We start from the raw sequence: 25,666 nt of genomic DNA, 5'->3' as shown, positions 1-25,666 counted from the left end.
CCAAACTTGTTAAAAATAAACAGGGCCCCTTATTGATCGTTCGCGATGCTATTATTTTATAAGCCAGCCTGTATCGTTTCTTTTGCTCTTGTTTCTTTTTCTTTTCTTTTTTTTTTTACTTCGTTCTCTTTTCACTTGCTGATTACTCACACCAGAAGAAAAGAGTTTGAACAGGACTGTTATTCTCAGAAACACGCTTGCAAATGGTGCTTGCCGATCTTATAGACAAACAGCTTTTACGCTTTATCGCATTCGACAAATCATTTCCTTGCAGCTTCGCGATGACATATCGACTCTTGCCCCTGCCCCACCTATAACAATAGCTTGGCCAAAAAGAAAAAAAAAATATTCCGACGAATTTTTCCGTTGATTTTGGCGGATCGCGTCGCGCCACAAAAACGATGAATTTGGTATGAAAACATTATATAAACCATTTTACTATTAATACTTTTTTAATTTTACGATTAGAACTATAAGAGTTTTCAAGACCCTAAGCAAACATGTCGACTAGACCGCAACCTGATTGGTACTATCATAGACATCCATATGCCCCCACGCCACTGGCAGAAGGGGAGGAGCCACAATTACTACCCATCCAGGACCAAACGAACCATAGAAAGTCAAAAATCTGGATGGCATACAAGGCTCCGATAGTCCAATGGTACAAGAATGCTATGCTTATCAAGGACAATTTCTGGAAAGACCTAGAGTCATCCCATCAGATTATCTGGTATCCGTATAAAGTATGTTTACGTCCCAGCATACAGCCTATTTTTTTAAGCAGTTATACTAACCGCCGTTGAAGGGAATCAGTGAATCCGTGGGAAACTCGGATTATTTGCATCTGTTCTTTCTAATATTTGGATACTACCTGCTGAATTTTCTGCTTATTGTTGCGTTTACGTCGATCCTTGCGTGGTCTTTGTTGGTGTGCATCTACCTGCCCTTTCTCGGACTCTTTGCGCTACCTCTGGCCTATGTGCAAACCATACTGATTTCCACAACCCTATGTAATTCTATGGTGAAGGGTACTGATTTTGTTCTTTTCACGCGTATTTATGGGGTGACATTTGCAAGGAAGGGATTGCCAGAATTAAGTAAAGCCTGTGAGACAATAAGTTTTACGTCCTTTGTTTACAGAAGGTCACATCGATTGGGTGGCCTTTTTTCCAAACGGTTTTATCTCGTCTCTTTGCCGCAGTTTTTCATCTTTTTCTTCTGGTATATCTTCATAGCCTTTATGTTTCTTTTATTGTTGCTTGTTCCAATAGTGGGTCCTATTACAATCAACATGCTACCATTTAGCCCCGGAATGGGATTTTATTACTTTGAGCCTTATTTTGTTGACGTACTACACTTGGATTCACGCCAACTTTCTGAAGTGTACTACAAAGGTTTTGCCAAGTGGCTCCTTTACTCAATATCAAGCGGTATATTAGACTCTATTCCCATTTTGGGAGGGTTGTTCATCGGCACAAACGTGGTGGGTGCTTCACTTTGGATAGTAAAGGAGATAAAAGACCAGGAGCAACCAGCTGAACCCCCTTCCGCCCCTGCAGAACCGGAAGAGCCCACTGTAGGATCCTATGCGCCTCCGATCCAACAATCAATAGCCCATATAAATCCGCCATGAAGCTGGCACTTTTCTTTTTTCATACCAGTTCATATAGAAATTATATATGTACATATATATGTTACTTGCTAATAATATTCATTTCTTTGAGCACTTGCATTTGCATAGAAATTTGGGAAATCAGGGGATTATGAAAATCAGGGTTTTTTGGCTCGGAACAGAAACTCAATAAAGTAAATCACCCTCAAGAAAAGTAAAGGGACGTCATAAGAAAAAAAAGGGCAAGGTTATATATCCCTAAGGACCCCTGGTTGGCTGCAAAAGACAACAAAGGATGAAAGTTGGAATTGAGCTTATAAGTCACAGCCAGACTTCTCACGGCACACATGTTAATTCCACGGTCCTTGCAGAAAAGACGCCACAACCTTTAGAAAAGCCGTCTAAAGAACACAGTATTTCAAAGGAAAGTAACATAAATCGTTGGCTAAAAATTTTAAGAAGACAGTTTGATATTTGGTTTCCTGAGACAATACCAACAATGAAGGTAAGATACGAATTGCTTAAAAAAAACTTTATTAAAGAAATTTTCAACTCCAGAGCATTCATCTACCCATTTTTAGTAAGTATATTATATTATTTGTATTGATATGGCATTTTTTTTTATGACTAACATATTTCTTTCTTTTATCTGTTAAATATAGGGGTTTTATGAAGTACTGACAAATCCCGTTTATTGGAAACATATTTTACTGTTTGCGGTTTGCTATGCTCTGATTTTTGTTACCATTGCTGGTCTCTTTTACGTCACGCTTGTACCACTTTTAGTGACATGGGCTATACTGTTACTAGGACCTCTTGGTGTGATATTGGTTCATATTCAATGGATTTTACAAACAAACGTCCTAACTGCTTTCGTTTGTAGGACCTTGGTGCTGACTCATATTACGAATCAGATATTTGATATATCTTTAGTGTTGCAAGATCAAGACGAATTTCTTAACGAGGTGAAGGTTTTGCCTAAACTACAAAAACCACATAGAAAAATCGATGAACCTGACGCGGTGAGAAATTTCAACACAATAAAGGGAAGTTGGATTCTCAAAATTCCCAAATTACTGTTCAGAATGCTTTTTAAAGTATCTAATTTTACCTCATTAACATTGCTGTCGCTAATTCCTATTGTAGGACCAATCTTGGCAAATCAATTAATGGCCCCAAAAAGAACCTTTACCTATTTGCAGAGGTACTTCTTACTAAAGGGGTTTAGTAAGAAACAAGCGAAAGATTTTCAGTATGAGCATTACGCAAGTTTTATATGTTTTGGTATGTCTGCGGGTCTGTTGGAGCTGATACCGTTCTTCACAATAGTCACCATATCTAGTAATACTGTTGGTGCAGCTAAATGGTGTTCCTCGCTACTAAAGGGGGAAAGAAAGAAAGACTAAGTCTAGAACAGCAAATTTTATGTAGAAGCATGGTTATATATTCTTTAGTTGCTTGTAAATCAAGTCCCAACATCTTTTTCGCATCAATATAGCATTTATACATATGGTACATGTGTACTTAGTACAGAATAATACTGTCCAAACATCCGAATCCTGCTGCCACGCCACCTTCATTCGAAGTGTTAAACTTGGATCTTAATAATGAGCCACTAAATTCGTTCGATAAAATCTGCTCGTCGTTGAATAGAACGCAACCGTAAATACCTAATTCACTGATGATTGGTTCGTTATAAGATTTGTCATCACGTAATATAATATTATCTTTATTCAACTCAGGTTCAATCAACTCCATGAGAATATATGCGTCCCAATGACGTTCTTCGATACTTTTCAGAAAATCTGGAATATTTTCTTTATAAACATTGTTGCCGCCGCCTTCTCTTTGTGGTTTTAAGACGTATTTAGAAGGCTCGTTTAAGGCTAACCTCCTGCCTTCCCTGCCCAGCTTTGTATCATCTAAGGGATATATTTTGACAAATGTTTTCAACAAACTATCCTTTTTTTCAGAACTGGATATGTACTTGTCTAACACACTCTCATCTGTCAACAATTGCTGAATTTTCTTGGAACCAGATAACTGAGTGAGTAAATCTGGGGCCTTTATGGCAAAACTTTTTTCAAGAAATAGTCTTGCCTCCCAGTCCTTCTCGGACGTGTAGTCAGTGGTTGTGTAACCAGTTCTGTAATAAACCACTGCTATTTCTTCTTTCGTGTCCTTAATGAAAAGCCCTCCTGTTTCATAATCAATGGACAATTTATCGTTTACATCGTCAAACGTCAACCTAACAGATTTGGTACCGAATTTTTCCAATAGATCCAGTTCCAAGATCTTTTGATCGAACACATTTCTTTCATTTCTTTGCACAATGAACGCAACAATAGGATCACTAGAAATAGAAGAACTTTGTTGTAATTTATACGATTCAACAGCTTTGGCCAACGCCTTAGACAACAGATATCCTGAATCAGAAATGACCATATTTTGTTCATTATAGTACGGTCCTCTAGGATCGTACTTATTTGCCTTATTTAAATAGCAGTGTAATCTATCAACTTTCTCGCTAAGACCTGCAAATGATACAGACACTGTGTTGAATTCAACTTGCTTAATCTGTTCAGCACCCTTTCTCTTATCAATTAAGTAATCTGATCTGAATATACCTAGTCTAAAAGTCTGCTTTTTGTATTGTGAATTTTTTAAAGTAGCAAGGTATAACGACCACAATTTGCCCGTGAATTCGGAGTCTGATAGAGCCAATGCCTCCGTTGTTTTATGCAAGAAAGAGTCAGGATGTGCCATATCTTGGGTAATGCGGGCGTATAGTTCATTGAATACAGGTTGTATTTCAACGGCCTCATCAAAACATTTCTTAGGAATTGGAGTTGGATAGAGAGTTACCGGTGACACCGATGCATTTGATGGGTTCTCCTCAAATTTAGGAGGATACATGGCTAATCCATTAGTGATAGCCCATTGGTTAACTTCCCGGATCAGTTCATTTAATTGATCCTTGGAGGGTGGAGAGCGTGGCATATTTGTGCCAACTTGGTACATTTTTCTCTAATTGCTTAACACTGGCAGTTTGCTACCAGTCAAAGGTCGTAAATATAGTTGATTTCGAATATATACGGATGATTCAAGTAGTTTCGACTATTTGTCAGCACGGGCTAACCCGGCCAAAGAAAGCGCATCGATGTAAGTGACACTTTCTAGTACTGGTGGTAGTAAAGTACACTGAAATAAAAAGCTAAATTAGGTTATATTGTATTGATACTCATGTTTATATATATATATATATTTTATATAAAAAAAAAAAATTACATTAAAAGTGGGGAGAAATTTTTGTGAAATAAAGAATTTCTTTTTAAGAGTTAAAAAAGAGTTGAAAGGAGAAAGAAAGAGGGGTATTGGTGATCATAACACCAAACTAGGTGACTTCAAATATGGGGATGTCGAGGTTCAAGTAGCACTTGTCCAATTACTCCAATCCCATACGTTGAATTGTTCTGAATTAGCGGCAGAAGTTGAAAATGGCGCTTCATTCTTCGTAACTTCTTGTTTTTCATCAGATGTGGCTCCGGATTTTATCATGAACGGGTCATCAGGAGAATCTATTTTGATTTTTTTAGAATCACTCATTATATTTGAATCTGGTGATAGCACTGAGGCTATCGAATCCTGCGGGCTTATTTCTAATGCGCTGGCTTTCCTCTTTCTAGGATTACCGACATCTACATTAGAAGAAGATGTGGACGGCGATGATGAATGAACCAAAGTGGATAAGTCTTTGAAGTTTCCACCAATACCTTTGAATATAACAGCAACATTGGGCAACGCAATTGAATAAGACCTATTAGTCTTATTGAATTTACTCTGCATAATCAACTTGTTGTCCCTTATGGAAATGTCGACTGAATCCTGATCGCGAGCCCTTTGGGCTGCCTTAGTAGGCTTCCTTTTACCAGAACCGTTGATGTGATCAACCATAGCCTTGGGAATAGTACATGAAGTAAGCATCTCTTCATCTTTGATACCTAAACAATCACCAACTGTACTCATAAACAAATCCATAGGAGAATCTTTGAAAATTTCTTGTCGATGTTTAAAACGAGAAGATATTTCCAATTTCCTCATTTCCAAATCTTTAAGCAAGAGTTCTTCCTTTCTGAATGCATTCTCAATTATGGCACTATTATATGATGGTTGTCCGCCCGTGGGAGATTGTACAGTCTTCATGTTGTTGGAGTTTGGTGTGCCATTTTTCGTTTGAGTTTTCAATGGAGAAGGATTTGTATTTGGAGTTGATTTTGCGGTATTCGATGCAGACCTGGGAGTGGGCTGTTGACTAGCAGTATTTGACATGGAGAGCTTCTTATTTGTTGATGGAATGGTGGTAACAGGTATAGTATTAGATTTTGTTCTGCTATTCACCTTACCATTGATCGTCTTGTTGAGTGATGGGGTTGCCGCGGCAGATACGGGAACCTTTGGTGTATTCTCCATAGAGTTCAAAAAATCCATGCTAGAGGTATTTTTATGGTTTATGTATGACATATTGTTACTGGATGCATTCGCCATCGCTGGATAATTAGCTACACCACTGGTCGAGGAAGGATATATGTGTTGTTGTTGTTGTTGCTGCTGTTGCTGTTGCTGTTGTTGTTGTTGCTGTTGTTGTTGCTGTTGCTGTTGTTGTTGCTGTTGCTGTTGCTGTTGCTGTTGCTGCATTTTCAATTGCTGTAAATGCTGCATTTGCTGTAGTGACTGTTGCATATTTTGCTGAGTTGCAATATTATTATTATTACCAGCAGAAGCAGTGCCCGGATTTCCATTATTGTTAGCCATTTGTTGTTGCTGCCTTAAAATAGCTTGTCTTCTTAAAATTTGAATTCTCATACTTTCCCAGTATTTTTGATACTTAATAATCAACCTGTCAACGGTGTCTAATTTAACAACAAAAATACCCTCGGCACACTTTTCTAGGATCTCTTTGACAAAGATTCTTAACTGAAAAACCTCCTTCAAGAAATTTTCATTCTTTGTGATAATGTAAACTTGTGGTGCAAAATTACTTACTTGAACAAACAGCTTTTGACCCTGCTTTAACTTCATTTTTATTTTTTCCTTTTCTTCATTGGATAAAGAATTCGTTACATCTGTAAGTCTTAGGTTAGTCTTGGAAGCATCCAATGACAATTGCTTAATGACTTCGACATCCTTTGCAGTTGGTGTCAACCCATGCAGTGGATTGGTTTGTGGCTGAGCCTGCTGTGGTTGTTGGGAGGGTTGGCGCTGAGCCTGTGCTTGCGCCTGTGCTTGAGCCTGAGCCTGTGCCTGTGCTTGTGCTTGTGCTTGTGCTTGTGCTTGTGCTTGCGCCTGTGCTTGAGCCTGGGCTTGTGCTTGTGCTTGTGCTTGTGCCGCTTGTGCCTGGGCTTGTGCCTGGGCTTGTGCCTGGGCTTGAGCTTGTGCCTGAACCTGTTGTTGTTGTTGCATTTGATATAATTTAGAACTTGCATTCTGTTGCTGAGGGAAAACGGTAGTGTTAGGCGTAGCAGAAGATTGGATGGTATCATTATTGTTCGTGCTCTGTTGTTGTTGGATGATGTTCATAGGGACATTCTGAGCTCTTTGGAGGTTGGAGCTGTTGTTGTTAGCGTTGTTGTTGTTCTTAACGTCTCTCAAAGCTTGGATTTTTCTCAAGGCCTTTTGGTTGATATATTTTCTAATAAAGGTTTGCTTAACAGGTTCCGTCATTGTACTGCCCAATTGTGTTTTTTCGAAATTCTTGCAGGTTTCAATGGCTTCTTGCAATAAGCTGCGCTGCTCCTCTGGAGAGAAAATTTGGTTGATTTGGTTGAGGACGTTTGGTACGGTATTCTGAGATTGTTGCTGCTGCAAAGGATTGGCGTTCGTGTTTGCATTAGGAGGTTGCATTTGCTGCTGTTGAGGAATATTCATATTATTGTTAATATTACCATTTTGAGGGAGGCCGTTATTATTGTTATTGGCTTGGGCCTGGGCTTGGGCCTGGGCCTGTGCTTGTTGTTGCTGCAACCTTGCTTTAAACAGCAATTGCTGGTGAATCTTGTAAACTTCCTTCGCAGCCTCCATATCCTGAGGCGTTAGTAGTTTCTGTTGAGCCAAAGCAGTGACTTGCTGCCAAGTGTTGATATTTGGCGGAATATTAGGAATTCTTTGCAGTAGTTGCTTGGGAATGGGCGCTACTTTCATTTGATTCACTAATTGTTGTTGCTGAGGAGTCAATTGACGCCTCTGCTGCTGCTGCTGTTGTTGTTGTTGTTGTTGTTGTTGTTGTTGTTGTTGCTGCTGCTGCTGTTGTTGTTGTTGCTGTTGATTTCTTAATTGTTGTGCAACCTGTTGTCTTGCCTGAGCCTGCTGATTCAAGAACATCTGAGGGTTTAGGTTCATATTGACGCTCATGTTATTGGCACTGCTGCCAGAATTTTTCAAGTTGTTAATATGGTGCTGTTCCACGGGGCTGATGTTGTTATTAGCAGCTGCAGCAGTAACGGCGTTTTTCCTGGTATTGTACGTGTTGCGCATGACAGCAACTTTTTCGTTCATGCTGTCCATGTATTCTTTCTTTGAAGAGCTTTTAGCGAACAAAGCAGCTTCGAAGTTTTTGGCATGGATTCTTATCTTATCAGCAGTGTCGGAGCTCCCTCCGTTAAGAGTATTAATGTCCATGAGCACCTGAAGCAAACCGTTGACGTTCTTAGCACGCTCGGCATTGGACAGAGTGTCTTTGTCTTGGACAGGAGCAGCAGACATAGCAGATATAAAAGAAATAGCGTTTTAGTCCTTGATCTTTGAGTACGGCACTATACGAAACGATACGCTTATAAAATGGGTTTAACTAACAAATAAAAATATAACAGCACAAGTATGTAGCAATGTCGTGGAAGTACTTCTTTGCGGAACCAGCTGTTTCCAGTGACAAATTCCTAGTCCTTGTGAATGGTGGGCTATTGGAATCTTGACTGTAAAGGTTAAAGTACCTTCACCATCCTCATCCATAATAATTTTCTGATCGACGCAACCGAGGCCGGGGTGAAAGGCCCGATTCGAAATGAAAAAGAGGCCGCCACATTGCAGGGTAATGCCTAATAATATCCACAAGAGACCTATTTGTGCCTTATTACTTAATTACTATTTTTATTATGCAAGGAGATGTGAAAAAGCGTCTTCCCCCGAATCATATAGCTTCTGCACCATCCGTGGACTGTGCAGGTTCAGCGGGGGAATATGTAATTGCTTGTTAGAATTGTTCTGGGGACCGTAGTATCGCGGCAAGGAAGTTTGTGTAATTCCACTCAATGTGGGCTACCTCGCCACTTCTTTTGCAGTCCCTGAGTTTATATAAATGAGTGCGCCACAGTATGAGGGTACTCCATCATGTCTGTTGCGCAAATAGCGTAGGTTACTTGATGCTAACTTCCTATTTCCTACCCCGTCATTAAAGAATTTAGGACTCTTCATCTATAAGGCTCTTTTATAGCCCAACTGTCAGTGAAAAAAAACTTCGAATTAGAAAAAAATAAAGAGGAAAATAAAACTATTGAGCGGCTACCCGGATATGTATATTACGGCCTTCCTAGGGTTAGAAGAATTTCAAATCGATTATAGCTGACAGAAAGTTTTCAAAGATATGCTAGCCTTCCATCAGTAGTGACATCTACTAAATCAGGCTGAATAGTTTGGCAATAAGGCTTTTATCTTTCGCCTCCTTTTCCCTTCCCTCTTTCTTTCTTCCACAATGAATTGTAACCTCCGTACATAATGACTGACTTGTCGAATACCTCACTTTTTTTCCACTCGAAGAAAAAAATCTAAATACGTTTCTCCGGTATTCAGGCATCGAATAAACTTTGTCAGTTATTAAAAGCATCTCTGCATATCTATACGTGTATATATTGTATTCGCTACAGCTCGCTGCTTGCGTCAGCTCTTTTTTCTTTTTTTCTTTCAGGTTAATCAATTACTGTATTGTAGCTTTTTTTTTATTTTTTACGTTTTCATTTATAGTATCTTACGCAAATAAGCAGACCATACAATGACCGTTACCATCAAAGAACTGACTAACCACAACTACATTGACCATGAACTATCAGCCACCTTAGACTCGACGGATGCGTTCGAGGGGCCTGAGAAGTTGCTGGAAATCTGGTTCTTTCCTCACAAGAAGTCCATCACCACTGAAAAGACGTTGAGAAATATTGCCATGGACAGATGGATCGAGATTTTGAAACTAGTCAAGTGCGAAGTTCTTTCTATGAAGAAGACCAAAGAACTGGACGCCTTTTTGTTGAGTGAGTCCTCGCTCTTCGTCTTCGATCATAAATTGACGATGAAGACGTGTGGTACTACGACCACATTGTTCTGTCTCGAAAAGCTTTTCCAGATCGTTGAGCAAGAGTTGTCGTGGGTTTTCCAGAGAACGCAAGGGGGTAAGTACAAACCGTTCAAAGTGTTCTATTCTAGACGATGTTTCCTTTTCCCCTGCAAACAAGCTGCTATCCATCAAAACTGGGCTGACGAAGTCGACTATTTGAACAAATTTTTCGACAATGGTAAAAGCTATTCCGTGGGAAGAAATGACAAGAGCAACCATTGGAACCTGTACGTCACTGAGACGGATCGCCCCACACCTCAGGGGAAGGAGTACATCGAGGACGACGACGAAACTTTCGAAGTACTAATGACGGAGCTGGACCCTGAGTGTGCTAGTAAGTTTGTTTGCGGCCCTGAAGCATCTACAACTGCCCCGGTAGAGCCGAACGAAGACAAAGGCCACAACCTTGGCTACCAAATGACCAAAAACACAAGGCTTGACGAAATATACGTGAACTCAGCTCAAGACTCAAATTTATCATTTCACCACGATGCATTTGCATTCACGCCATGCGGATACTCATCCAATATGATTCTCGATGAAAAATATTATTACACCCTGCACGTGACTCCAGAAAAGGGTTGGTCCTACGCCTCTTTCGAAAGTAACATACCCGTTTTTGACATTTCTCAAGGGAAGCAAGATAACTTGGACGTTCTTCTACATATCCTGAACGTTTTTCAACCAAGAGAGTTCTCGATGACCTTCTTCACCAAAAACTATAAGAACCAATCCTTCCAAAAACTATTAAGCATCAACGAGTCACTGCCCGAATATACCAAGTTAGACAAAATTGTTTATGATTTGGATGACTACCATCTTTTCTATATCAAATTACAGAAGAAAATATGAGAGGTCTCGCATGTCCCTACATGCCTACACAGAATAGTCCTCCTCTATTACCCTTTCTTTGCCTGCTTTCAATTCCAATATGTAATGTAATTTAACCCACTTGTATATCATCTATATCATTACCCCGCATGCTTTTTTTCCCTGGAGAATACCGGCACAAATTGGCCGGACCTGCGAGAAGGAAAAATGGCCACTGAATATCCTGGCCAGCCCGCCCCCCTCAGCTAAGGGAGTTTAGCCGCTCAAACCTATATCTTCCTCTGATGTAATATACCACACACCCAGACACAGTTGCCAAGGTCTCGACGAGAGGCCGTTTCAAGGGACGGGGCGGTGGCTATTGAAAATACCTTAATAACATCAATATTTCATCAATCGCAACCTGTCAAATATCAATAAAGGATGATGCAGAAAGGTTTATGCCCGATGTTCTTCTAATCCCCTTTCTCTCCTAAAATAATCCTTTTTTTTCATTCTTCTTTTCCCCTGTTTCCATTTTTGTCTCCTCTCACCCCTTATGGGACATTCCATACATGCAAGTATGATTATACATTTTTATATAAACGTATATATAAATGCCCTTTCTTACTCATCGCTTCCTTTCTCCAGTTACTTTTTTTCCAGGTTTTTTCATTCTGGATAATCCTTCAAGTAAGCACGCTAATTTAACGTATAATTTAATCATGAAAGTATCACAAGTTTTGATTTCCGCCGTCTCTGTCTTCGGCCTCGCTACTAGCGTAAATGCTCAAAACGCTTCCAACACTACGAGTAACGCTGCTCCTGCTTTGCACGCTCAAAATGGCCAACTGTTAAACGCTGGAGTCGTCGGTGCCGCCGTCGGTGGTGCTTTGGCCTTTTTGATTTAGGAAAGATGCCGCTCACCGCCACGATGATAATACCTATTGACGTTTCTGAAATGTAAAATTTCTTTTCTTTTTTCCTTTTGATATTCCATCTGTAGGCCCCAGAGTAGTAAATTCGGTGCTTCTAATTTTTTTTCCTTTCCTTCCAGTTCGTCTCCATTTTTTCACTCTATTATATTTATTTATCAGTTTTTCACCTTCTCAAATATTCTTATATAACACTATTTCATCTACGTAACCGAAAATAAGTAGTTTAATAACGATAATAATCATAATTGCGATAAAAATATTTACATTTTTTTTTCATTTGTCGCTGGCATCGTTTTTGTATAGAACGTACTGCACTAATTGCCCGTTCTTTTCACGCCTGAACAGATCAATTTCTTGCAGTTTAACATCAACGTGAAATTTTCCATTATATACAATCAAAGAATCATCGTCCAGTTCGATTTCACCGTGGAACCAAAGGTGCAATGCATGTGAGTCCCCTTGTAGTGGGTATTCGTACTTGAACGATCCGTATACCCTCTCGGGCGATATTATCTCAAATAAATCCGCTGTTTCTAAACCAATGCGGTTCAGCAAATCGTCGATAGTCCTCCGAATGCTTATCGGCCGGTGTGTTATCCTCCACTTGCAAACAAAGGGTATTCTATACCAAGTGTGTGAACTATCTCTTTGATCGTCAGGTTCCATTACAATACCAGTTACACATGGATCTTGGTCTTCACACCACATGCTGAACTCGTTTAACGTGGGTGAATTTCCGTCTTTATCTAGTAACGGCACTCCGTATTGTTCTTTAATCATTTCATGACCAGATAATATCTCTAAAACCCGTAATTTAGAAAGCTTCTGTACCTGGTTTACGTCAACCCTTTTCAAATCTCTTGCACTCAGCTTACGTATCTTGGATGAAGGAAACAATGGTAAGAAACTTTGTTCCTTTAAATACACCACTTTATAGATTACTGAGTATCCTATTATCACGCCGAATATACCTCCGAATATGGCGGACCATATTTGTTTTCGGCGCTTGTTTCGTTGGTGTGTTATTGCTTGACCAATGCTTTTCAAGTCCTCTTCTAAGTTAGGACGGTTTCCCTCTTCAGTTTCCCCCGACTTCGTCTGTTGCTGCTGATGTGGTGTCGTAAAAAAATGCTTGCCATCATGAACATGTCTTTTTGATGCTGTAAATAAAAGTATTTTAGTTGTAATGGCTTTATTCAAGGTATTACACCGAATCTGCCTGCCGGTGGGCGCCTGGGCAAATAAGCATATACTTCTCGCAGAAAGTAGAGGTGTCTTAGTATTACGTAGAACCGTGAACCGTATCATTACCCCTCTTTTTTCCTTCCTCTCGCAATTGAATTTAGGAAGTAGTTACTTCTTGTTATGTTCGCTGCCACTTTTCTTCAGTTTTAATGCTTTATTTCTCTCTTGCACTTGAATTTTACTGCTCGGAAAATAGTCCTTGCATAACCCCCACATAATTGGGCTGATTAACGTAACGCATAAAAAATACCAATAACAGTCCAAAAAAAAAAGGAAGATTCACCCATATATAGATCGTGCTTTATATTATTCTTGATCTACTAATATTATACACAGTTACTGATCACATTCGACTATAATACCGCTTAAAAATCTTAATGCAATAAGAACAGAAAGGAGTTCTTTAATAATATACATAAAGGTTCCATAAATATACCGCTCTCGCTAATTAAAATATTTAGATCATTCATCGTCACTGTCTCCTAGAACAACACGGAAGCGCTTTTGCCTTTTTGGTTGCGGGTCATCTAACTCTTCCGCGTCATGTTCATCATTATCCCTGGCATCGTTAGAGCTAGGATATGAAATCGAATGATCTTCTGAATCAGAACTCGACTGTACCTCTGTAACCTCTTTCCGGCCTTCATCAAGGCTATCACCACTTACAAACCCTTCATCATTGTGCTCATAAAAGTCACTGTCATGATCCTCCTCTTCTATAGCATTCCGCCGTTCTTCCTCCTCTTCCTCATCGTCAGTAATAACTACATGTCTGTTCTTGAATGCAGACAATACCAAGTTCCTCCTACTGCCGTCTCCATCTTCGTCATCCTCATCATCCTCTATAAAATCCTTCAAATCAGAATCCATCTCTTCTTCATCTTCCTCTAATTCCTCTTCGTCATCTTCATCATCCACAGCATCGACAGCAATGCTACGGTTATGTGACCTGGCCCAACGGCCTTGTGGAATATGTTCTCGCATTGGCTCTTCTTCACTGCTATCATCTTCTTCAGAACTTACATCATCTCTACTGGCAAACGGATCGGTAGATGCCAATCGATCCTCTCTACGCCTACGCATACTTTCCCGAATTTCATCCAACTCTCCTTCACTGTATTCTTCTTCGTCGAATTCGTCACGGCCACCTGCGTAATTCCTTATTCTGGCGTTGCAGTGAGGACAAACATTTCCGTCTTCTACTTCATCTGGATCTAATTCCCAATGGCAATTACTACAACGTGTGATACCGTCATCCGAGTCGTCGGCCACTGCCAGTGCGCTATTCTTAAATACCTTGTCGAACAACGTGTCCCTTTCCTTGTCATTCTTGTAATCGGTTTCCTCTTTGATTTTAGTCGTTAAAATTTTTTTAAAAGACTCGTCATCTTCGCTACTTAACTTGTCCAGAATGAATGATAAATACTGTTGTAATGTAGTATTCAATGCGGGAATAGTGGTAATATCAGATCTGCACTGTGGACAGGCCAATTCTTTTTGAGTATTGCTGGCAAACCAGGTATTCAGACAACCATAGCAATAATTATGGCCACAAGGTGTCATCATCGGTACGAACATATAATCATGGCATATGGAGCAAACTAACGATTCTATTATCTTATAAAGGACGGCATCCTTAGTGCCATCGCTTTGGTGAAGTAAACGGCTGTGTAATTCATCACCCATTTTTCCTACCAAAGTATTATAAAATTTTTATTTGAAAGCAAACGCGAGTATCAGTTCTCTGGAAACTAAAGACCAAGAGCAGAAGATTATTAATTTCTTTATTGCAGTGGTACGCCAAAAGAGAGCTCATCTAAATCATAGTGGACTTAAAATAAAAAAATGCCGTTGTGTGAAGGGCCCGAAAAAAAGGAAAAACATTTGTCCTCCAAAAAAGCGACCCCAGTGAGGGTTGAACTCACGATCTTGCGATTAACAGTCGCACGCCTTAACCAACTTGGCCATGGAGTCTTGTATTTTATACATGTATTTTATTTCAGAATAGCATACGTCGCATTACTAAATTTATCAACGAGAAGATTGTTGGAATCAAATTCTAAAATCATCTATTTTGTTGGAATGAAATTCTAATATCATCTATTTAATATTATATTATAACATGCGGTGCAAGAGGATGGCATAAAAATTGAGAAACAGTCATCCAATCTAATGGAAACTGAAATGCAAGGATTGATAATGTAATAGGATAATGAATGACAAAGTATAAAAGGAAAGATGATAAAGTAATAACACTATGTAGAACTATCGATTCCCTTTTGTGGATTCCTATATCCTCGAGGAGAACTTCTAGTATATTCTATATACCTAATATTATAGCCTTTAGTAACAATGGAATCCCAACAATTATCTAATTATTCACTTAATTCTCATGGTAGCGCCTGTGCTTCGGTTACTTCTAAGGAAGTCCACACAAATCAAGATCCGTTAGACGTTTCAGCTTCCAAAATTCAAGAATATGATAAGGCTTCCACTAAGGCTAACTCTCAACAGACAACAACACCTGCTTCATCAGCTGTTCCAGAGAACCCCCATCATGCCTCTCCTCAAACTGCTCAGTCACATTCACCACAGAATGGGCCGTACCCACAGCAGTGCATGATGACCCAAAACCAAGCCAATCCATCTGGTTGGTCATTTTACGGACACCCATCTATGATTCCGTATACACCTTATCAAATGTCGCCTATGTACTTTCCACCTGGGCCACAATCACAGTTTCCGCAGTATCCACCATCAGTTGGAACGCCTCTGAGCACCCCATCACCTGAGTCAGGTAATACATTTACTGATTCATCCTCAGCGGACTCTGATATGACATCCACTAAAAAATATGTCAGACCACCACCAATGTTAACCTCACCTAATGACTTTCTAAATTGGGTTAAAACATACATCAAATTTTTACAAAACTCGAATCTCGGTGATATTATTCCGACAGTAAACGGAAAACCCGTACGTCAGATCACTGATGATGAACTCACCTTCTTGTATAACACTTTTCAAATATTTGCTCCCTCTCAATTCCTACCTATCTGGGTCAAAGACATCCTATCTGTTGATTATACGGATATCATGAAAATTCTTTCCAAAAGTATTGAAAAAACGCAATCTGATACCCAAGAGGCAAATGACATTGTGACCCTGGCAAATTTGCAATATAATGGCAGTACACCTGCAGATGCATTTGAAACAAAAGTCACAAACATTATCGACAGACTAAATAATAATGGCATTCATATCAATAACAAGGTCGCATGCCAATTAATTATGAGAGGTCTATCTGGCGAATATAAATTTTTACGCTACACACGTCATCGACATCTAAATATGACAGTCGCTGAACTGTTCTTAGATATCCATGCTATTTATGAAGAACAACAGGGATCGAGAAACAGTAAACCTAATTACAGGAGAAATCCGAGTGATGAGAAGAATGATTCTCGCAGCTATACGAATACAACCAAACCCAAAGTTATAGCTCGGAATCCTCAAAAAACAAATAATTCGAAATCGAAAACAGCCAGGGCTCATAATGTATCCACATCTAATAACTCTCCCAGCACTGACAACGATTCCATCAGTAAATCAACTACTGAACCGATTCAATTGAACAATAAGCACGACCTTCATCTTAGGCCAGAAACTTACTGAATCTACAGTAAATCATACGAATCATTCCGATGATGAACTTCCTGGACACCTTCTTCTTGATTCAGGAGCATCACGAACTCTTATAAGATCTGCCCATCACATACACTCAGCGATATCTAATCCCGACATAAGCGTAGTTGATGTTCAAAAAAACAATATACCAATTAACGCTGTTGGTGATCTTCAATTTCACTTCCAGGACGACACCAAAACAACAATAAAGGTATTGCACACACCTAACATAGCCTATGACTTACTCAGTTTGAATGAACTGGCTGAACGAAATATTACAGCGTGCTTTACCAAAAACGTCTTAGAACGACCTGACGGCACCGTACTTGCACCTATCGTAAAACATGGAGACTTTTACTGGGTGTCTAAAAGGTACTTGCTTCCGTCGAATATCTCAGTACCCACAATTAATAACGTTCACACAAGTGAAAACACACGTAAGTATCCTTATCCTTTCATTCATCGGATGCTTGCGCATGCCAATGCCCAGACAATTAGATATTCACTCAAAAAGAACACCATTACGTATTTTAATGAATCAGATGTTGACTGGTCTAACGCTAGTGATTATCAATGTCCCGATTGTTTAATCGGCAAAAGCACCAAACATAGACATATCATAGGATCACGGCTAAAATACCAAAGTTCATATGAACCTTTTCAATACTTACATACTGACATATTTGGGCCTGTTCACAACCTACCAAAGAGTGCACCATCCTATTTCATCTCATTCACTGATGAGAAAACAAAATTCCGTTGGGTTTATCCATTACACGACCGTCGCGAGGACTCTATTCTCGATATCTTTACGAAGATACTAGCTTTCATTAAAAACCAGTTTCAGTCCAATGTTTTGGTTATTCAAATGGACCGTGGTTCTGAGTACACTAACAAAACTCTCCATAAATTCCTTGATAAATATGGCATAACCCCATGTTATACAACCACAGCGGATTCCCGAGCACATGGTGTCGCTGAACGGCTGAACCGTACCTTATTAGATGACTGTCGTACTCAACTGCAATGTAGTGGTCTACCGAATCATCTATGGTTCTCGGCAGTCGAATTTTCTACTATCGTACGGAACTCACTAGCTTCACCTAAAAGCAAAAAATCCGCAAGACAACTCGCTGGGTTGGCAGGACTCGACATCAGTACTTTATTACCTTTCGGTCAACCCGTTATAGTCAATAATCATAACACTGACTCCAAAATTCATCCTCGTGGCATTCCTGGCTACGCTCTACATCCATCTCGAAACTCTTATGGATATATCATCTATGTCCCATCTTTGAAGAAGACAGTAGATACAACTAATTACGTTATTCTTCAGGGCAAGGAATCCAGATTAGACCAATTCAATTACGACGCACTCACCTTCGATGAAGACGTGAATCGTATAACTGCTTCATATCAATCGTTCATTGCTTCAAATGAGATCCAACAATCTAACGATCTTAACATAGAATCTGACCATGATTTTCAATCTGACGTAGAACTGAACCCTGACCACCAGAGAAATGTCCCTTCAAACGTTCCGATTCCAACTGACTCTCCACCTCCATCAACTCATACTGAAGATTCAAAACCTATATCTGAAATCAATCTTCGTGCACCCAAAGAAGTTGATCCTAACATATCTGAATCTAATATTCTTCCATCTAAGAAGAGATCTAACATCCCCCAAATTTCTGCTACCGACAGTGCCGGTTCGGGTGGTATAAATAAATCAGATGTTCCTTTACTTACTCCTTTGTCCAAATCTGACACACAAAATTCATACCAAGCCAGTGAATCTGATGATTTCAGTGACTCAGACTCACACAGCGACATCGATACTGACTCTACAAACGTGACAATACCCAGTTTGGGTGGTATCAACAACAAAACTGTTCCGCAGACAAGTGACCAAGAGACTGAGAAAAGGATTATACATCGTTCACCTTCAATCGATGCTTCTCCACCGGAAAATAATTCATCGCACAATATTGTTCCTATCAAAACGCCAACTAATGTTTCTGAACAGAATACCGAGGAATCTATTATCGCTGATCTCCCACTCCCTGATCTATCTCCAGAATCTCCTACCGAATTCCCTGACCCATTTAAAGAACTCCCACCGATAAATTCTCATCAAACTAATTCCAGTTTGGGTGGTATGGATGACTCTAATATCTCTGCTACTATCACTAGTAAGAAAAGATCATTAGAAGATAATGAAACTGAAATTGAGGTATCACGAGACACATGGAATAGTAAGAATATGCGTAGTTTAGAACCTCCAAGGTCAAAGAAACGAATACATCTAATCGCGGCTGTAAAAGCAGTAAAATCAATCAAACCAATACGAACAACCTTAAGATACGATGAGGCAATCACCTATAATAAAGATATAAAAGAAAAGGAAAAATATATCGAAGCATACCACAAAGAAGTCAACCAACTATTGAAAATGAATACTTGGGACACTGACAAATATTATGACAGAAAAGAAATAGACCCTAAAAGAGTAATAAACTCAATGTTTATCTTCAACAAGAAACGTGACGGAACTCATAAAGCTAGATTTGTTGCAAGAGGTGACATTCAGCATCCTGATACGTACGATACAGGTATGCAATCCAACACTGTACATCATTATGCGTTGATGACATCCCTATCACTTGCATTAGACGATGACTCCTTCATTACACAATTAGACATATCTTCGGCGTACTTGTATGCAGACATCAAAGAAGAATTATACATAAGACCTCCACCACATTTAGGAATGAACAACAAGTTAATACGGTTGAGGAAATCACTTTATGGTTTGAAACAAAGTGGTGCAAACTGGTATGAAACGATCAAATCATATCTGATTGAACAATGTGATATGGAAGAAGTTCGCGGATGGTCATGCGTATTTAAGAACAATCAAGTAACAATCTGCTTATTCGTTGATGATATGATATTGTTCAGCAAAGACTTAAATTCAAATAAAAGAATTATAGCAAAACTCAAGATGCAATACGATACCAAGATTATAAATCTAGGTGAAAGCGATGATGAAATTCAATACGACATCCTTGGCTTAGAAATCAAATATCAAAGAGGTAAATACATGAAATTAGGTATGGAAAACTCACTAACTGAGAAAATACCCAAATTAAACGTACCTTTGAATCCAAAAGGAAGAAAACTTGGTGCTCCAGGTCAACCAGGTCTCTATATAAACCAGAAGGAGCTAGAGCTAGAAGAAGACGACTACAACATGAAGGTGCATGAAATGCAAAAGTTGATAGGTCTAGCGTCATATGTTGGATATAAATTCAGATTTGACCTATTATACTATATCAACACACTTGCACAACATATACTATTTCCGTCCAAACAAGTGTTAAACATGACATATGAATTGATACAATTCTTATGGGACACTAGAGACAAACAATTAATATGGCACAAAAGCAAATCTGCAAAACCAGAAAATAAATTAGTTGTAATAAGCGATGCCTCTTATGGCAACCAACCATATTACAAATCTCAGATTGGTAATATCTATTTACTAAATGGAAAGGTGATCGGAGGAAAATCAACAAAAGCTTCATTAACATGTACTTCAACCACAGAAGCAGAAATACACGCAATCAGTGAAGCCATTCCATTATTAAATAACTTGAGTCACCTTATACAAGAACTAAATGGGAAATCAATCATTAAAGGCTTACTTACTGACAGCAGATCTACAATCAGTATAGTTATGTCCAAAAATGAAGAGAAATTTAGAAACAGATTTTTCGGTACCAAAGCAATGAGACTTCGGGACGAAGTATCAAATAATAACCTCCACGTATGCTACGTGGATACCAAAAGGAACATTGCTGACGTGATGACAAAACCCCTCCCAATAAAAACATTTAAACTATTAACAAACAAGTGGATTCATTAGATCTATTACATTATGGGTGGTATGTTGGAATGAAATTCTAATATCATCTATTTAATAGTATATTATAATATGCGGTGCAAGAGGATGACATAAAGATTGAGAAACAGTCATCCAATCTAATGGAAGCTGAAATGCAAGGATTGATAATGTAATAGGATAATGAATGACAACATATAAAAAGAAAGAAGATAAAATAATAACACTATGTAGAACTATAGATTCCCTTTTGTGGATTCCTAGATCCTCGAGGAGAACTTCTAGTATATTCTATATACCTAATATTATAGCCTTTAGTAACAATGGAATCCCAACAATTATCTAATTATTCACCTAATTCTCAATAATATACTATTAAATAGATGATATTAGAATTTCATTCCAACAAGATGATATTGGAATTTCATTCCAACGATTATTCTATTACATCTGTTGATAATTAGAGGTAAAACGAGATAGTATTTTTGAAGATTAAATGTGGATCTCCTCATACTTATATAAGAAAGTTATATAAAACACACACTGATTGGTCATATTAATTATGACCAATATAATAGTGATTCCGGTAGTTACTATACATTAATGTGAGGACTCATATTCCTCATATATGTAGCTACCATACTATGTTCAACTAATAGATCTTTAACTCAGCTTCAGTATTGACTGAGCTTCTCGTTTAACATTCCTTCTGCAATAGGTGCAATCACGCTTAAATGTATACGGGGTGTACATTAATATACGATGTAAGCATTTAAAAAGTCACCATTGCAATTCATGTCACTATTAATTACTACTGGTTCCAACAGGAACCCCAAAAATTATCCAATTATTCACCTATTTCTGAAGTTGATTTTTATTCCAATTTTAGGCATAACTCATCATTGAATAATTTTATGTTTATCAGCCAGAGAGCACTTTTTTACACCAAGAAAATCAATATCCGAAAAGAGTAATAAACTTTACAAAGCGTGTCTTTGCCTATCACTAAGTGAGTCAGCTTAATCAAATTAAGTCGGCCAAAAACAATAACTAGATCGTTAAAGAATGGAGGTATAATAATTCTTTACAGGGAAAAGTCTCATCCAGCAAGAAGCTCTTGTTAAAGACATCAAACTGTTGTATTACTGGCTTAAGTAATAACGGATGTCTTGACAATCCTAAAGTCGTTTAGGAGAGTAACTTGTTGTCAGACTTATTATTAACGTGATTCACAGGATGTTACTTATCCTATATGATCAATATAAGATCTGAATCTAGCTAAAGGATGGAAGCGCGGAATCTCGGATCTAAACTAATTGTTCAGGTATTTATACGTTTGGTTAGTTTGGTTCATCTTAGGCAAGTAGGTTTCCTAGTATACTCAATCTTGTCTGTTTTGGAACTATTGTTTCGTACCTGTTTCATACATGTTTCATACATGTTTTATGTCTAGGTTGGTAAATCTAGTAATGCTGACGTACCTCATTTTGAGATACAACACAAACAATAAAGTTAGCGCAAGTGGTTTAGTGGTAAAATCCAACGTTGCCATCGTTGGGCCCCCGGTTCGATTCCGGGCTTGCGCATTTCTTTTTATTACCTTGCCTTATAAGCACTGTAATATATATATATTTAACTTCTAATAAGTTAGATGATCATTACATACAATTGTTTTATGATCTCTCTACCAATGTACAATTAGCGTGTAAAAATCAGTAAGTAATAGTATTTATGTGTTCTCTCTTGTGCCCTAATATTTCTGCCTCCATTCTTTATCGTAGAGTTTCCTCCTATAAGCAGAATTGGATGTACTACTTTTACTTACATATATGAACAAAGTAAAACTCTGCCGTTTAACCAAATAATACTGCCTGTAAGATGAATCCAATCTTGGCAGCCACGCATTGTGTTGCCTTTTCTTACGTAGGTCCTCCGTACTTCTTCAGCGACATGTATATGTATAGCTTCTATTTTCTGATAGATTAATGCTTCCCGATGAAGGATAGGAAACCCTTAGAGCTGTACCAGCTGGCAAAAAAAATCCTATTATTTAAACCACCAGGCAAAACATTTAAGAAGCTGGACGAAGAACGCATTGCTTATGGAAGTTAGTTTTTCTTCTATGATAATAGACACGTAAATAAATAGATATATAAGGTCGACGTCTCGCATTTTACTATGACCTATTCTACAGTTAGCATCAACACGCCTCCACCATACCTTACCTTAGCCTGCAATGAAAAATTGCCTACAGTTATGTCCATTGCTGGAACAGACCCAAGTGGTGGGGCTGGTATCGAAGCTGATGTCAAGACTATCACTGCACACAGATGCTATGCCATGACATGTATCACTGCTTTGAATGCTCAAACACCAGTTAAAGTCTACAGCATAAATAACACACCAAAAGAAGTGGTTTCTCAAACTTTAGAAACCAATTTAAAAGACATGAAATGTAACGTTATCAAGACCGGTATGCTTACAACAGCTGCTATCGAGGTGTTGCACGAAAAACTGCTGCAGCTTGGTGAAAATAGACCTAAGCTGGTTGTTGATCCAGTTCTTGTTGCTACATCTGGTTCTTCTTTAGCGGGAAAGGATATAGTTGGTTTAATTACGGAGAAAGTTGCTCCTTTTGCTGACATTTTGACTCCTAACATTCCAGAGTGTTTCAAGTTGTTAGGTGAGGAAAGAAAGGTTAACAAGTTACAAGATATTTTCGAAGTCGCAAAAGACCTTGCTAGAGTAACTAAGTGTTCGAATATCTTAGTGAAAGGTGGCCATATTCCATGGAATGACGAAAAAGAAAAGTACATTACAGACGTTCTTTACTTGGGTGCTGAACAGAAGTTCATAATTTTTAAAGGCAATTTTGTTAACACTACGCATACTCATGGCACTGGATGCACCCTAGCTTCAGCCATTGCGTCAAACTTGGCTCGTGGTTATTCTCTTCCCCAATCTGTTTATGGTGGTATTGAGTACGTTCAAAATGCCGTGGCCATTGGCTGTGATGTCACTAAGGAGACTGTTAAGGATAATGGACCAATTAATCATGTGTACGCCGTAGAAATCCCATTAGAAAAAATGCTCAGCGATGAATGTTTTACTGCATCAGATGTTGTACCTAAAAAGCCGCTAAAAAGTTCTGCTGAAAAAATCCCAGGCGGTAATTTCTACGAATACCTGATTAATCACCCTAAAGTTAAGCCACATTGGGATTCCTATATCAACCACGAATTTGTGAAAAAAGTTGCGGACGGTACTTTAGAGCGTAAGAAGTTCCAGTTCTTTATCGAACAAGATTATGCGTACTTGGTTGATTATGCCAGAGTTCACTGTATCGCAGGTAGTAAAGCTCCATGCCTAGCAGATATGGAAAAAGAGCTAGTCATTGTTGGAGGTGTTCGTACTGAAATGGGCCAACATGAAAAGAGACTAAAAGAGGAATTTGGGGTTAAAGATCCTGATTACTTCCAAAAAATTAAGAGAGGACCTGCATTAAGAGCTTACTCTCGTTACTTTAACGATGTTTCTAGGAGAGGTAACTGGCAAGAATTGGTCGCATCCCTTACTCCTTGTTTAATGGGTTACGGTGAAGCTCTAATTAAAATGAAGGGTAAGGTCACCGTAGCTGAGGGGTCCGTTTACCACGAATGGTGCGAAACTTACGCATCTTCATGGTATCGTGAAGCCATGGTTGAGGGTGAAAAGCTTTTGAATCACATCCTAGAAACATACCCTCCAGAGCAACTTGACACTTTGGTGACGATCTACGCCGAAGTTTGTGAATTGGAAACCAATTTCTGGACCGCTGCCCTCGAGTACGAATAGATAAGATGGCTTACGCACAATAGATAAAGGTATATCTACATATAATGAATTATAAAACAAAAAATGAAAACTAATAAGAAAGTTTCTTTGTTATAAAATCTATAAAAAAAACTTCTTTCAGAAATTTAAACACGTTTATTTAACCGCTTTTCGTTACTCATTATTCTATCAATAAAGAAAGAAGGAAATAAAAAAGGAAATCATACAAAAATATAATAACGTTAACAGGTGACAAAAATGTTCATGAGTTCTTCTCGAAACCCTCGTCACGAACCATTTGAGCGTTAACTTTAGCTGATTCTGGATCCAAGTAAAATTTCCTCACAAAAGAGTAATTTTCTCTATCCAACTCTATAATTAGCGGAATGCCATTAGGAATATCGACATCTTTAATGTCTTGATCTGAGATACCTTCCAATATTTTCAGTAGAGATCTAACAGAGCTGCCGTGCCCAACTATGACACACGATTCTTGATTGCTTTTTTTGGCAGTAGATAGAACAACATTATTTAAGAACGGTTTCAATCTGATGACCACTTCACAAAGAGATTCACTTTCTGGCAAACGCTCATTAGCTCGTTCTTCGAAGCCGTATTTTAAGTGTCTATTCGGCTCTTTGAAATCATAGCCTGTGAAGGACCCCTGGTCATTTTCCTCCTGGACCATCTCCAAGTTTAAATTGACTTTAGGGGGTTTTCCGTTGTAATCTCTTCTGATATACATGTATTTTTCCTTGCCGTATTCTTTCAAGATATCCGGTTTTCGTTGTCCTTGCCATGAACCGTAATGACGCTCATTCAATCTCCAAGTTTGCAACACAGGCATCTGTCCTTCGAATCTTGTGTTCTGTAGCTCTTCGTTGATGTTCGTCTTCGTAGTTATTACTTGGTTGACGTGTTCTAATCCTAATTCTTCAAGAATAACATCCATAGTCTGCTGAGTCCGAACCAATCTTGAGGCATAGCCAATTTGAGGCAAAGAGATGTTGTTAGATTCGCAAAATCGTTTGATCAATTTTGCTGAGTGGCGGGCCTGAGATTTGCCTTTTTCCGTTAATTGAGCATCAATCCACCCGCAGAATATGTTTTCTGAGTTCAATTCACTTTGACCATGCCTTAAAATAAACAGTTTGAAGGTGTCAGTAACAGTCATAACTAGTTATATTAGCGGTTATTTTTCAATCCTTCCGAAGAGACGTTTCTCGGTAAATCCTCGATTGCACTTATTTTTATAACATATGTTCAAGATA

General features: G+C 38.7%; 10 protein-coding genes and 2 non-coding genes across 12 annotated transcripts; 6 read left to right on the top strand and 6 right to left on the bottom strand.

Annotated features, from left to right (window-relative positions):
* Window positions 1-500: 500 nt before the first annotated feature.
* On the top strand, window positions 501-1,633 carry LDS2 (Lds2p; the record flags this gene model as incomplete). Its single annotated transcript, XM_033913218.1, has 2 exons — window positions 501-743; window positions 806-1,633. The coding sequence occupies 2 exons, from the start codon at window positions 501-503 to the stop codon at window positions 1,631-1,633; spliced, it is 1,071 nt and encodes a 356-aa protein (XP_033769109.1).
* Window positions 1,634-1,907: 274 nt separating this feature from the next.
* RRT8 (Rrt8p) lies at window positions 1,908-3,018 on the top strand (the record flags this gene model as incomplete). The annotated part of the gene is made up of 2 exons (XM_033913217.1): window positions 1,908-2,192; window positions 2,275-3,018. The coding sequence occupies 2 exons, from the start codon at window positions 1,908-1,910 to the stop codon at window positions 3,016-3,018; spliced, it is 1,029 nt and encodes a 342-aa protein (XP_033769108.1).
* A 118-nt stretch (window positions 3,019-3,136) lies between these two features.
* GSH2 (glutathione synthase) lies at window positions 3,137-4,633 on the bottom strand (the record flags this gene model as incomplete). The annotated part of the gene is made up of 1 exon (XM_033913216.1): window positions 3,137-4,633. The coding sequence occupies one exon, from the start codon at window positions 4,631-4,633 to the stop codon at window positions 3,137-3,139; it is 1,497 nt and encodes a 498-aa protein (XP_033769107.1).
* A 405-nt stretch (window positions 4,634-5,038) lies between these two features.
* GAL11 (Gal11p) lies at window positions 5,039-8,371 on the bottom strand (the record flags this gene model as incomplete). The annotated part of the gene is made up of 1 exon (XM_033913215.1): window positions 5,039-8,371. The coding sequence occupies one exon, from the start codon at window positions 8,369-8,371 to the stop codon at window positions 5,039-5,041; it is 3,333 nt and encodes a 1,110-aa protein (XP_033769106.1).
* A 1,282-nt stretch (window positions 8,372-9,653) lies between these two features.
* SPE2 (adenosylmethionine decarboxylase SPE2) lies at window positions 9,654-10,844 on the top strand (the record flags this gene model as incomplete). Its single annotated transcript, XM_033913214.1, has 1 exon — window positions 9,654-10,844. One exon carries the CDS (start codon window positions 9,654-9,656, stop codon window positions 10,842-10,844), a length of 1,191 nt encoding a protein of 396 aa, XP_033769105.1.
* Window positions 10,845-11,527: 683 nt separating this feature from the next.
* On the top strand, window positions 11,528-11,713 carry DDR2 (Ddr2p; the record flags this gene model as incomplete). The annotated part of the gene is made up of 1 exon (XM_033913213.1): window positions 11,528-11,713. The coding sequence occupies one exon, from the start codon at window positions 11,528-11,530 to the stop codon at window positions 11,711-11,713; it is 186 nt and encodes a 61-aa protein (XP_033769104.1).
* Window positions 11,714-12,013: 300 nt separating this feature from the next.
* Window positions 12,014-13,201, bottom strand: AIM39 (Aim39p; the record flags this gene model as incomplete). Its single annotated transcript, XM_033913212.1, has 2 exons — window positions 12,014-13,067; window positions 13,098-13,201. 2 exons carry the CDS (start codon window positions 13,199-13,201, stop codon window positions 12,014-12,016), a joined length of 1,158 nt encoding a protein of 385 aa, XP_033769103.1.
* Window positions 13,202-13,447: 246 nt separating this feature from the next.
* Window positions 13,448-14,671, bottom strand: PSH1 (ubiquitin-protein ligase PSH1; the record flags this gene model as incomplete). Its single annotated transcript, XM_033913211.1, has 1 exon — window positions 13,448-14,671. The coding sequence occupies one exon, from the start codon at window positions 14,669-14,671 to the stop codon at window positions 13,448-13,450; it is 1,224 nt and encodes a 407-aa protein (XP_033769102.1).
* A 214-nt stretch (window positions 14,672-14,885) lies between these two features.
* Window positions 14,886-14,959, bottom strand: SPAR_Otrna4N. The gene has a single exon. It is a non-coding gene; the product is annotated as a tRNA-Asn (tRNA).
* Window positions 14,960-22,097: 7,138 nt separating this feature from the next.
* SPAR_Otrna3G lies at window positions 22,098-22,168 on the top strand. Its single transcript has one exon. It is a non-coding gene; the product is annotated as a tRNA-Gly (tRNA).
* Window positions 22,169-22,760: 592 nt separating this feature from the next.
* Window positions 22,761-24,416, top strand: THI20 (trifunctional hydroxymethylpyrimidine kinase/phosphomethylpyrimidine kinase/thiaminase; the record flags this gene model as incomplete). The annotated part of the gene is made up of 1 exon (XM_033913210.1): window positions 22,761-24,416. One exon carries the CDS (start codon window positions 22,761-22,763, stop codon window positions 24,414-24,416), a length of 1,656 nt encoding a protein of 551 aa, XP_033769101.1.
* Window positions 24,417-24,657: 241 nt separating this feature from the next.
* GPM3 (phosphoglycerate mutase family protein GPM3) lies at window positions 24,658-25,569 on the bottom strand (the record flags this gene model as incomplete). Its single annotated transcript, XM_033913209.1, has 1 exon — window positions 24,658-25,569. One exon carries the CDS (start codon window positions 25,567-25,569, stop codon window positions 24,658-24,660), a length of 912 nt encoding a protein of 303 aa, XP_033769100.1.
* Window positions 25,570-25,666: the final 97 nt, after the last annotated feature.

The sequence above is a fragment of the Saccharomyces paradoxus genome, chromosome XV (assembly GCF_002079055.1).
Source record: "Saccharomyces paradoxus chromosome XV, complete sequence".
In the NCBI taxonomy this organism is placed as follows: domain Eukaryota; kingdom Fungi; phylum Ascomycota; class Saccharomycetes; order Saccharomycetales; family Saccharomycetaceae; genus Saccharomyces; species Saccharomyces paradoxus.
Note: the sequence above shows the minus strand (reverse complement) of the source record. Positions and strands in the feature narration are given on the sequence as shown.